We start from the raw sequence: 13,066 nt of genomic DNA on the forward strand, positions 1-13,066 counted from the left end.
AGACGGGAGCGATGACCTCCCCTCGTAAATACTAATCAGACACAGTCAGCATGTCTTTAGTCAGCTAGAGGAGATGTGTTCTTGGGGCTAAAAACAACAGTAATATCGTTCTAATCCACACACAAGGCCTTGGTCAGCTCGAGACTGTATAGAAGATACTTGCCTAAGGTACCACGCGGTGGGCCTCAACCTGATACCATGTGGTTGGAAAGCAAACTTCTTATCACACAACCATTCATATATATATATACATATATGAATGTATGCACTTACATGTGCATACTTAGGAACATAAGGAGCTTAAGAGGAAATCGTCCAATGAAAATAACATACAATTCTATATATCTCCGCCAACAATTCACCAAATTTTATCTTTAAAACGAATATATACATACATGTATATGCATATGTATACGTATGTATGTATGTATGTATGTATGTATGTATGTATGTATGTATGTATGTATGTATGTATGTATGTAGGTATGTATGCATGTATATAAAGAAAGCCATTGGAGAAAAACATTACTTACAAACGACATTACGAACAAGAGTATCAAGATTGAAAATATAAGTGAGTTGATTTATGCTTTTACTTCGCTTTGTTTAATTAATGTTAGTGTTTGCTCGTCAAATCCCGATGGATATTTTTTCTCTTCTATTGTTAATACACTTTCGCACCGCTGCCATTTTCCGGCAGCTTAATTTCGTAAGGTCTACATAAATTATACTCCTGAATACAGTTAAGTGACCTGAACTATTAATAACTGCTTTTGTTGTTGTTGTTGTTGTTGTTGTTGTTGTTGTTGTTGTTGTTGTTGTTGTTGTTGTTGTTGTTGTTGTTGTTCTTGTGATGATGATGGTGGTGGTGCTGGTGATCATTGTTTTGTTGTTGATCCCCACGTCTACTCTCATTGAATATGCCTACGACGAAATCTCCTTTAGCTGTTACTATCCTGTATTGTTTTATTTTTTGAGTCATAGTATATGTGCGACTACCTTATCCAATACGTCTTTCATTTTCAAGTCGACAGTGTGATTTGAGAGATATTTCAGCCGCTACATCTAGGAGAACATAAGACACAACAAATGAGGCACTACTTTGTCAAATGTGTTTTCCCCTATAAAACCCGAAGGTAGGATTTGAGAGAGATTTCGGCCGCTACATCTAGGAGAACATAAGACACAAATGAGGCACTACTTTGTCAAATAGGTTTTCCCCTATAAAACCCGAATGTAGCATTTGAGAGATATTTCGGCCGCTACATCTAGGAGAACATAAGACACAAATGAGGCACTACTTTACTACTTTGTCAAATAGGTTTTCCCCTATAAAACCCGAAGGTAGTATTTGAGAGATATTTCGGCCGCTACATCTAGGAGAATATAAGACACAAATGAGGCACTACTTTACTACTTTGTCAAATAGGTTTTCCCCCACATCTACATAAGTCTCAAATGAGGCACTACTTTACTACTTTGTCAAATAGGTTTTCCCCTATAAAAACCGAATGTAGGATTTGAGAGAGATTTCAGCCGCTACATCTAGGAGAACATAAGACACAAATGAGGCACTACTTTACTACTTTGTCAAATAGGTTTTCCCCTATAAAACCCGAATGTAGGATTTGAGAGATATTTCGGCCGCTACATCTAGGAGAACATAAGACACAAATGAGGCACTACTTTACTACTTTGTCAAATAGGTTTTCCCCTATAACAACCGAATGTAGGATTTGAGAGATATTTCGGCCGCTACATCTAGGAGAACATAAGACACAAATGAGGCACTACTTTACTACTTTGTCAATAGGTTTTCCCCTATAAAACCCGAAGGTAGTATTTGAGAGATATTTCGGCCGCTACATCTAGGAGAACATAAGACACAAATGAGGCACTACTTTACTACTTTGTCAAATAGGTTTTCCCCTATAAAACCGGAAGGTAGGATTTGAGAGATATTTCGGCCGCTACATCTACGAGAACATAAGACACAAATGAGGCACTACTTTACTACTTTGTCAAATAGGTCTTTCTCTATAAAACCGGAAGGTAGGTTTTGAGAGAGATTCCAGCCGCTACATCTAGAACATAAGACACAATAAATGAGTCACTACTTTGTCAAATAGGTTTTCCCTATAAAACACCAAGGTAGAATTTGAGAGAGATATTGGCTGTTACTTCTAGCAGGTTAAATTACCACCTTGAGGTAGTCTCAGTCTGCACACTAAATGTATATCAAACATAGGAATGTTATACATTCCACAAATAATGTGCACATATTGAATTGCAATTATATCGAGTGTTAGATATTTCAGCACAATATAAATCAACCAGTTTTTATAGACAAGCAAGTAACCTATTTACGAAAGAAAAGTAAAACGTGTATAAAATATCGACAAACTATATTTTAAACCAGTGATTCTCAAAGTGGGCAGTATTACCCCACCCCCACCCCACCGAGGGAGGAGGTGGAAAGTTCCAAGGGGGCGTCGAAGAAACGTGGGGCGATGATGAGGTAGCGATTCATGTAAAAATTAGGGCGATAATGGGGTTAGCAGTTCATGTAAAAACAACATAAAAGGTTTATTAGGTGAAGTTTTATTTATAAAATACAGTTGCTTTGAATTTGCTTCAGAAAGCGGTCTATGTTTGTGATGGTTAGTTGGGGTGGTGCTGCTAGGAATGTGGACTGAGTGTCAACGGGGCGGCAGCCCAAAAAAGTTTCGGAACCACTGTTTCAAACCATAACCTCAATTGTATACGATGCATATTTTTCAACATACAAAGGTAAAAATATTAGTTTGCCTGCAACTATTTGTGTTTGGGCAAGATGTGTGAGTGTGTGTGTGTGTGTGTGTGTGTGTGGTGTGTGTGTGTGTGTGTGTGTGTGTGAAGTGTGTGGTTGAAATCACCTTGAAGAAGGTATTTCTTTTCCATTTACTTTGGTGAATAACGCTTACGTCAGGAAGAAGTGACAGCAGTAGACGGTATCTAACGATCATCGGGTTTTTTAAGCTATTACCTCATCGCATACAATGCGTGTTTCCCATTTGACAAAGACAAAAATACTCTGCAGTATTTCTTTTATTCTTTTACTTGCTTCAGTCATTTGACTGCGGCCGTGCTGGAGCATCGCCTTTAATCGAACAAATCGACCCCAGGACTTATTCTTCCCAAGCCTAGAACTTATTCTATCGTTATTTCGCTAAACCGCTATGTTACAATCCTAAAGTATGCATGTATGTGGATATATATATACATATATACATATATACATATATACATATATATGTATATATATATATATATAATATATATATATATATATAGGTATATATTAGATATAGATATTATGATAGATAGATAGACAGATAGCGATAGATAGATAGATAGATAATAGATAGATAGACAGATAATAGATAGATAGATAGATAGATAGATAGATAGATAGATAGATAATAGATAGATAGATAGATAGATAGATAGATAGATATAGATAATAATATATATAATATAGATAGATAGATAGATAGATATATATATATATATATATATAACGGGAAGCTTTATGAAAATAAACAAAAGACGAAGGCAGGTGGAGTACAAACAACAATTGTATTAGTATGGCGCTCAGGATATAATAAAACAAGTCTTTTACGTTTCGAGCCTACGCTCTTCAACAGAAAGATACACAGAAAAGAAACACGGAGAGAAACAAGGAGAGAAAAAAAATGCGTACAGAAGCTAGCGAATCAACATGGCGATCTGATTCCGGCCAGAAGTCAAAGATCAAACGTGAGACGCAAGAGCGAAAATAGGGGAGATAACAGGGTCAAATGACCACGCCCCAACATAAGGGTGTGTGTGTGTATGAGAGAGTATGTAGTGCGTATGAAAGGTCTGGACGTGTGTATGTATGTATGATGTGATTTGTAATGTCGTATGGTGTAGTGTAGAGAGAGGAGATGAGGGGGAGAGGGGAGGGGGATGGAGGAGGATGGAGGAGAGGGGGGAGATAAGGGGGAGAACTACCTTAAGAACGTGAACCGAATACCTTAACCACTAAGCCACGCGCCTGTACTTGTAAACTTGTATGTAACAGACTGAGTCTGTTAGTGAGATGGTTGCGTTTACATTGAAATTTTCTGAATATACAAAGTCACCAAGGCCCACTTTGCCTTTCATCCTTTCGGGGTCTATAAATTAAGAAGCAGTAGCGTACTAGGGTCGATCTAATCGACTGGCCCCCTCCCACCAAATTTCGGGCCTTGTGCCTAGAGTAGAAAAGAATCGTTACCGCGATGGGCAAAAGGCTTAGCAGTATTTCGTCAGTCTCTACGTACTGGGATAAAATTCCGCCGTGGTGACATTCGGGGTCGATTTAATTGACTTACTCTCTTCTCGAATTTGCTGGCCTTGTGCCAATAGTTGAAACCAGTATCTATTTCAATGCAAAGGTGACAAGCTGGTGGAATCGTTAGCACACCGGGAAAAAATAGCGGCATTTCGGTCTTTATGTTCTGAGTTCAAATTCCGCGAGGTTGTCTTTTCTTTTTATCTTCCCAGGCTCGATAAAAGAAGTACCAGTTGAACACGAGGGTAAGTGTAATCGACTTAGCCTCACTCCACCCATGAAATCAATCATATTTTACCAGAGTCAATATATTTTAATTCATTGCTAAGAATGCAGCAATCAAGTATTGGACGCGATGGTATTGACTAATCTACTCCACTCAAATCTGTTAGCCTTCTGCCTAAATCAGAAACTATTTATAGCGCCAAAGCTGTGAGCAGGCAGAATGGTTGGGGCATCGGACATTTCATGCGCAATTTTTCTGTACCGTCACTTCTGACGAAGTTAACTTTGCTTTTCATCTCTCCGTAGGCGACAAAATAAATTATCAATCAAGTACAAGAGTCGATAATATCGACTGCTGCCCCACCTCTAAAAAATTGCTGACCTTGTGCCTAAATCAGAAGCTATTATAAAAGATCCATTTGCATTTGAATACTTTTAAAGAAATGCTGCCAGCTGGCCACCTTAATAATAATAATAATAATAATAATAATAATAATAATAATAATAATATAATAATAATAATAATAATAATAATAATAATAACTGTTGACAATGCATAGAATGCACCACCCTAAGGCAGATACAGAACGACTTTATCTGCCAAGAAAAGGGGGGGCCGTGGACTTTTACAACTGGCAATAACAATGAAGATTGCTACAATTGGCCTAGACACCTACCTGTAAAACTCTGAGGACTGGATGTTAAAACTTGTCTCAAAACATGAAAACAGAAAGCATCATACTCAGTAACAAAACAGGCAAAGGAATATCTAAGTGAATTCCGAATACAACAAATTTCGGATTAGAGATAGACATACAAGAAACAGGCACAGAAAAAGCTAAGCGCATGAAAACCCGTGCTAAATCTGCGGCCTTAGATATTCTGAATGATAAATGGCAAGAAAAACCTCTCTATGGCAAATACCCAAAGAGAACAAATAATGCAGATGTTGACAAAGCCCTGACCCATCAATGGCTAATGGCCTCTGGCTTAAAATCTGAAAGAGAGGGGTTTATCATAGCAGCTCAAGATCAATGCCTACTAACAAGAAACTACCACGCCAACATATTAAAGATCAGAAGCAGTCCAACGTGTCGTGTATGCAAGCAACAAAATGAAACCATTGACCATGTGGTCTCCAAGTGCAGTCTTCTAGCGCCTACAGAGTATCTCAACAGGCACGATAGAGCTGCACAATATATTCACTGGGTAATCTGTAAAAACCTGGATTTGCCCCATGAAAAAAACTGGTGGGAACACAAACCACTCCCATTGCTTGAAAATGACTACATCTCACTCCTCTGGAACTTCACAACAACATAACAACATGAACTTCCAACCCTGTTGTCTCTTGAGGTCTCTGGGTGAGACTTGGAGCCAACTTGTACAAATATAAAGCAAAAGTCAAACATAGAATAATAATAATAATAATAATAATAATAATGTCACAACAAGCGCAGAAATCTCAACTCCGCATGGATTGACTATAAAAAGGCCTTCGACAGTATACCGCATCCATGGATCTTGAGATCGCTGGACATCTTCAAAATTTCCCCTGTGATTTCAAACTTCCTGAAGCACAATATGTCGTTGTGGGATACGAATCTCCAATTATACCACTCTAATGGAGTACTTGCCTCAGAAAATATAAACATCAACTGTGGAATTTTCCAAGGTGACTCACTTTCACCTTTAATATTCTGCATAGCCCTAATACCCCTTAGAAGTGAAATAAACAGAACAGGGTATGGGTATAAAATTGCCAATAAAAAAATAAGCCATCTATTTTATATGGATGACTTAAAACTCTATGGTAAAGACGATAATGAACTTGAAGGCCTATTGCACACTGTGAAAGCATTCAGCGATGACATCGGGATGGAGTTTGGGCTTGAGAAGTGTGCCAAGGCCACTTTCCACAAAGGGAAAGTGAAGACCACAAATTCAGTCGTGTTAGATGTTGACACAGTCATACGAGAGCTTGAGCAAGAACAAACATACAAATATTTAGGGATAAATGAAGGCTCTGGTATTCAGCATTCAAGCATGAAAGAGAAGATCAGGAAGGAATGTTATAGGAGAGTTCGTGCAGTCCTGAAATCTGAACTAAATGCACGTAACAAGGTGTTAGCTATAAATTCCTTAGCAGTTCCAGTTGTTACTTATAGCTACAATGTGTTGAACTGGAATATGAGTGAAGTAAAGAATATAGATAGGAAATACGAAAGCTGCTGAGTTGTAATAGGATGCACCACCCAAAGGCAGACGTAGATCGCCTTTACCTTCCCAGAGCCCAAGGAGGTCGAGGCCTGATCCAATTTGAACTAGCTTACAAAACAACCACAATTGGACTGGCCAAATATCTTGAAATAACGAATGACTGGATGCTAAAGCTCGTGGAAATCACGAGAGACGAAAGAAGCTTCATTCTATCATAAAGCAAAGCAAAAATTTGCTATTGATCTCGTGCAGGATACCAAACTGAACAACCCGAGGGAAGTACAACTATTGTTGCAAAGAAGGTGAAAATAATGGCAACGAAAAAGCGCACGAGCAATTGGCTGATAGGTGGGAGGAGAAACCTCTGCATGGCAAATATGTGGCCCGCAGCAAACAAGCTGATGTTGACCAGAAGCAAACCCATCAGTGGCTACGGAGCTCAGGGCTAAAAGCAGAGAGCGAAGGTTTCATCCTGGCTTATCAAGATCAAAGCCTATTAACCCGGAACTACCAGGCCAATGTCATGAAAAATGGAGCAGGCCCAAAATGCCGATTCTGCAACGACATGATTGAAACAGTGGACCACCTAATCTCTGGATGTAAAGTCTTAGCACCAGTGGAGTATAAATTAAGACATGACAGAGTTGGCCAATATCTCCACTGGCTAATAAGTCGGCATTACAATATCAGAACTGCCGACAAGTGGTATAATCACCACCCTGAAGCTGTAACTGAAGGAGAAAATGTAACGATTTTGTGGGACTTTCCAGTACATACAGACCGAACCATCAAAGTCAATAAACCAGATATTGTTGTGAAAGACCAAAACTATAAAGTTTGCTTATTGATCGACATGAGCATCCCCTGTGATCATAATATCTCGGCGAAAGAATTTGACAAGCTCAGAAAATATAAAGACCTGCTCATTGAAATTGAGAAAATGTGGCATCTCAAGGCGGTTACAATACCAGTGATCGTAGGAGCACTAGGAATGATCAAGAAGGGAACAGAAAATTATGAGAATGATCCCTGGCTTACCATCCCTGCAAGAAGTGCAAAAGATTGTCTTAACTGGTACATCACACGTATTGAGAAGAGCATTGTCGATGTGAGAACTATTACTACCCATGTATTTTAATTTTAACTTAAAAAAAAAATGAACGAACTATTGAGTTTAGTTTAATGGCCTATCAATGTATACTATGAGTTTCATTGCCCTAGGAGTCGAGAAGACACTCGGCAAGAAATGGAAGCAGATTTGAAAGAAGAAAAAAAAAATATTAACAATCATTTCTGCTTTAGGAATAAGGCCCTAAATTTTTGGGCTGGGGTCCAGTCGATTAGATCGACTCCAGTACGCATCTGCTACCTAATTTATTGGCCCCGAAAGGAGAAACGGTAAGGTCGATCTCGGTGGATTCACAGGTCTGCACTTAGAGACGTACCATACACCCTTGCCATTTTTGCAACATTTAACCACCTTTCAGTAAACTCACTTGAGGACAGTACTTGCATCTCCACTCTCAATTTCCTTTTCAAGTGAAACCTGAAGAAGTCAATGAGAGGAATGTATCTGTCCTCATTCATTTCAGCCTTGTCCACCAAACAAGCTCTTTCGCCACACCCACCAGGCAAAGAAAAACTGCCTTGCCTGCCCGATTGAAGGAGGGCAGCAGTGCGATCACCACTACAGACTCGGTCGACATCTGGTTTAAGCATAAGGACTTCAGTTTTTAGGGGAAGGTTTTGTTAATAATACTGACCCCAATATTTGACTGGTACTTTATTCTATAGACCCAGAGAATAATAATAATACTAATAATAATAATAATAATAATAATAATAATAATAATAATAATAATAATAATAATAATAATAATAATAATAATAATAATAATAATAATAATAATAATAATAATAATAAATGAAGAAGAAGAGAAGAAGAAGAAGAAGAAGAAGAAGGAGGAAGAAGAAGAAGAAGAAGAAGAAGAAGAAGAAGAAGAAGAAGAAGAAGAAGAAGAAGAAGAAGAAGAAGAAGAAGAAGAAGAAGAAGAAGAAGAAGAATGAGGAGGAGGAGGTTAAAACCTTTTTGTTGGTACATATATGAAAGTTCTTAGAAAACAATGAAGTAATCCAGTTATGGGACTTAGCCTGAAAATTTGAAAAAGAAGTCGGGAACAAGAAGCAGGATAATGTAGTCGTTGATAAGAAGGTGAAGACGGTATCTCGTATTTGACGTGGCATGTTCACTTAATACTAAATAAAGGAAATTGTATAAGTAGAATAGTAATACACACTTGGACTACCAAATTCTCAAATACTGGATTACAGAAGTTTTCAGGGTTAAACGATAAGGTCAAAAGATAAGTATCAGTTGTGAATATACTGACGAAGAAACTGAAAGTAAGCTATCAGAAAATAGATCTCAATAAGGGAGTGGCTGTAGTGCAATAAACTAGTGTGTTGAGATCACTAAGAATTATATAGAGGGTTCTCGACACGGAAGTAAGGATAGGCGTGAACAGCATGGAAGGGCTTTAATAGGAAGCCTAATTGAAGCACCTAGAGTACGAATACAATATAACAGCAGAATAATTTCGTCTACCTTTGGTACAAAGTCGAAATTTTGTGGGATGGGGACTAGAAAATTACATCAATCTTAGTATTCATCTCATTGACCCCGAAAGGGATGAAAAGCAAAGTCGACCTCGACAGAAATTGAACTCAGAACGTGAAGACGTGCGAAATGTCGATAAGCGTTTTTTTTTTCCTTTTCCGGCACGTTACCAATTTCGTCCTCTCACAGCCTGATGATTATCGTAAGAGAAGGAAGAGTATAAAGTTAAGACTTTTGTTGTTAGTATTTAGTCGTTTTATTGCTGTTGTTGTTTTGTTGTTATTGTTGTTGTTTTGTTGTTGTTGATGTCGATTTCTTCTTTCTCTTCCAGTTTCTAGCTTCGAACTTTAAAGATGTCTGCATTTTTCCTGTTGGTACTGGTACTGATGCTTGTTAACCCGAGTTATGTTACCTTAGCAAGACGTAATTCCTGCCACTACGAAGACACAGTATGTGAGTTTAGTTTAACCGTTACTCACAAACTACCGATGACTTATCATGGCCATTCAGTCGAAATTATCGACGGCAAACTGTATTATTTCCACAAAGGCAAACATTACATCGATGCTGATGATGTATTAACCATGGATGGTTATGATGAGCAATGGTTAGCAATCACTGTAAATGAAACTATCCCAGGCCCTACTATTGAAGTTTTCATCAACCAGACTGTCATCATAAAAGTCACAAATGAATTGTGGTCCACTGCTACCAGCTTACATTGGCATGGAATTGACCAAGTAGGATCTCCATTTATGGATGGTGTTAGCTTTGTTACCCAGTGTCCAATACAACCAAGTGAGTCGTTCATTTACATATTCAATACCACTAAGACAGGTACATATTTCTACCATTCTCATATCGGATTACAAAGGATAATGGGACTTTATGGAGCACTTATTGTACGGGATAAACCTCCTATTATTCAGGAGAAGGTTTTAATAATTAGTGAATACAATCACTTTTGGAATGCGAATAAAGCATGGATGAAAACAATCTATTCCAGTGCATTACATGGGAAAAAAACGCCCGATTTAAGAACATATGATGGAACGTATTTAGGGCAATTTCTGTATACATCTGGTTTAGTAAACGGCAGAGGACGATATTATGACAAACGAGGACATCACAATGGGGCACCGTTATCAAGATTTAACGTTCAACAAGATCGAATGTATCGATTCCGAGTTATTTCCGCAGCCAGTGAATTGCCTTTTGAATTTTCAATTGATTCCCATCCTCTTCAGATTGTAGCGTCTGATGGAGCAGATTTGAAAGGATCTTTTTACGATTCTGTCATCATACAGCCAGGAGAACGATATGATTTCTTCATAACAACTAACAAAGACATAAAAAATTATTGGATTCGAGGTAAAACGTTAACAGAGAATCTAAATCAAACATTCGAAGCCATATTATCATACGAAGGAGCCTCAGATACAGATCCGACCAGCAGAAGCAAAAACTGTAGTCGTACAGTCTGTGATGTCCTCAACTGTCCATTTATGTATTTTCCAGTAAAATATAATAAAAGATGCCATTCCATTTCTGGTCTCCGTTCGCCTAAAGTTCAAAATGTACCAAAGTATGAAGAGCACCATTGGGAAGAATATTTTCTTAATTTCGCTTTTCCTAATGGTACAGCTTCCGTGAATGGACGAAGTTTTCTTTATCCTCATGTCAACCCATTGCTCCAACCAAATGAAGTAAAAACATTGTGCAAAGAAACTGAATGTGGTCCTGGAAAAACTTGCTCATGCACGCATTCAATAACGTTATCAAATGGTAATAATGTTCAACTAGTTTTAACAAATATGCACAGACTTTATGGAGTTTCTCACCCTATACATTTACACGGCCATTCTTTTCATGTGGTGAAAATGGGTTTTCCTACCTATAACAAAACAACAGGAAAATTAATTTCAATTAATAAGGATATCATGTGTTACGGTGACACGGGGTATGAATATTGTAATAATCCAGTCTGGCGAAATAAGACATGGAAAGGAGACAATATACCCGGATTGAATTTAGTAAACCCTCCCTTAAAGGATACTGTAACATTACCCTCAGGTGGTTACGTTGTTGTCAGACTGAAAGCCAATAATCCTGGCTTATGGTTTATGCATTGCCACATGGCATTTCATACCTTTGAAGGAATGGCTCTGGTAGTAAACGAATCATTTACAGACATACCGACTTGGAAATACCCCTTGCCTAAATGTCGAAGCGTAAATTTACATGGACATTTTTTTTCTAAAGGGGCAGATTAAATACTTTTAAGAAACTGTCGTAGTCTTTGAAGAGCATATATTAATATACGAAAGTGAGAGAGAGAGAGGGGGGCAGGGAGAAAATTTATATACGGGTTTGTGAGGTGTCTATGTATGTATTTGTGTATGAGAGAGATCATGTGTTTGTGTGCGTGTGTAATATCTGTAGGCATGTGTGTATGTATATATATATATATGTATGCCCATATATACATATACATATATACATATACAGTGTGTGTGAAGGAGTGAGAAGATGTGGGTACGCGTGCGTGATTTTTGTAAAGATATATATATATATATATATACATATTTATATATAAATACAAAATGGGACAAGAACGCAAAACACCTGGACAGTTAGGTGATATAAAAGGGACAACAAAACATCCAGATAGACGATACAAAGAAAACAAGGACTGGTCATTCGAAGTTTTCTTTTTAGTATACCAAGGAACTAGAACAGTTTTCCCTCCATTATCAGATGGATGACAATGGATAAAAGGTTCGAAATAGCTGCATAACTCAACTTTGAAGAAACGTTTATAAATGACCGCTGGGAAAAGGCATTTGCTTGCTTCATTTGAACAATTGAAACCGTTTTGGGCAATTAAATTTACAATGTTCTTTTCATAATATTGCTAAATTGTTATTATATATTATTTACGAGTGGCTGCCAAAACGTTACTGCTTTTGGCAAAAGAAAATACCACTGGATCAGTTATGATTTTCTTCAACATATTCCGCTCTCAAATTCACACACTTGTTGCAGTGATCCTTCAGTTATTCCAAGACCTCTAAAACTCGGAGGTTTGGGCCTCCTATCAGGTTTTTCACGATACGCTTAAATTCAGGAACTTCTCAGCATCCTTTCGTATAATATAATTTTTATTTGTCATGTTTTTCTCAACTTTATACTGTTATAATAACTCACCCGATGTAAAATTCTGTTAGCATTTTTTAAATATTTTTGTCTAAGTAATGTCCCGCTTTTATGTCCTTGGAGAAAATAAAGAAATTATAACTTGAAACCATTATCATTATTATTCTTATTCTATGTTTGAATTTTGCTTTACATTTACACAAGACCTCAAGAGACAACAAGTTGGAAGTTCATGTTGGTGTTATGCCTAGGATGCCATATATTTGGATTTTGTACTTAGTGTTGTACTAGTGAATGCCTAAAAAACCATACGAAAATTATGAGTTTTTTTTAAAATTGACATTACAAAGAAAGTATTTTGCCTAGGCTATGAGCAGTTCCCATGAGCACTATCTTTTGAATTTCTGCCATTCTGGGGTTTCCTGGTATCTGAGTTAGGTAGCAATCAGCCCCTTTTGCTATCATTCCCAGGGCGCCTATGACAACAGGTA

The 13,066-nt window shown here is 37.6% G+C and overlaps 1 protein-coding gene across 1 annotated transcript; it reads left to right on the top strand.

The window, feature by feature from the left end:
• Positions 1 to 392: 392 nt before the first annotated feature.
• Positions 393 to 12,729, top strand: LOC115230294 (laccase-2-like). Its single transcript, XM_029800497.2, has 2 exons — positions 393 to 574; positions 9,751 to 12,729. The coding sequence occupies exon 2, from the start codon at positions 9,773 to 9,775 to the stop codon at positions 11,690 to 11,692; it is 1,920 nt and encodes a 639-aa protein (XP_029656357.1). The 5' UTR covers positions 393 to 574; positions 9,751 to 9,772; the 3' UTR covers positions 11,693 to 12,729.
• Positions 12,730 to 13,066: the final 337 nt, after the last annotated feature.

This window comes from Octopus sinensis, unplaced genomic scaffold (assembly GCF_006345805.1).
Source record: "Octopus sinensis unplaced genomic scaffold, ASM634580v1 Contig15209, whole genome shotgun sequence".
NCBI classification, from domain to species: domain Eukaryota; kingdom Metazoa; phylum Mollusca; class Cephalopoda; order Octopoda; family Octopodidae; genus Octopus; species Octopus sinensis.

Coding starts and splice junctions, on each gene's coding strand:
- LOC115230294 (XM_029800497.2), top strand. CDS start 9,773: ATGTCTGCATTTTTCCTGTTGGTACTGGTACTGATGCTTGTTAACCCG.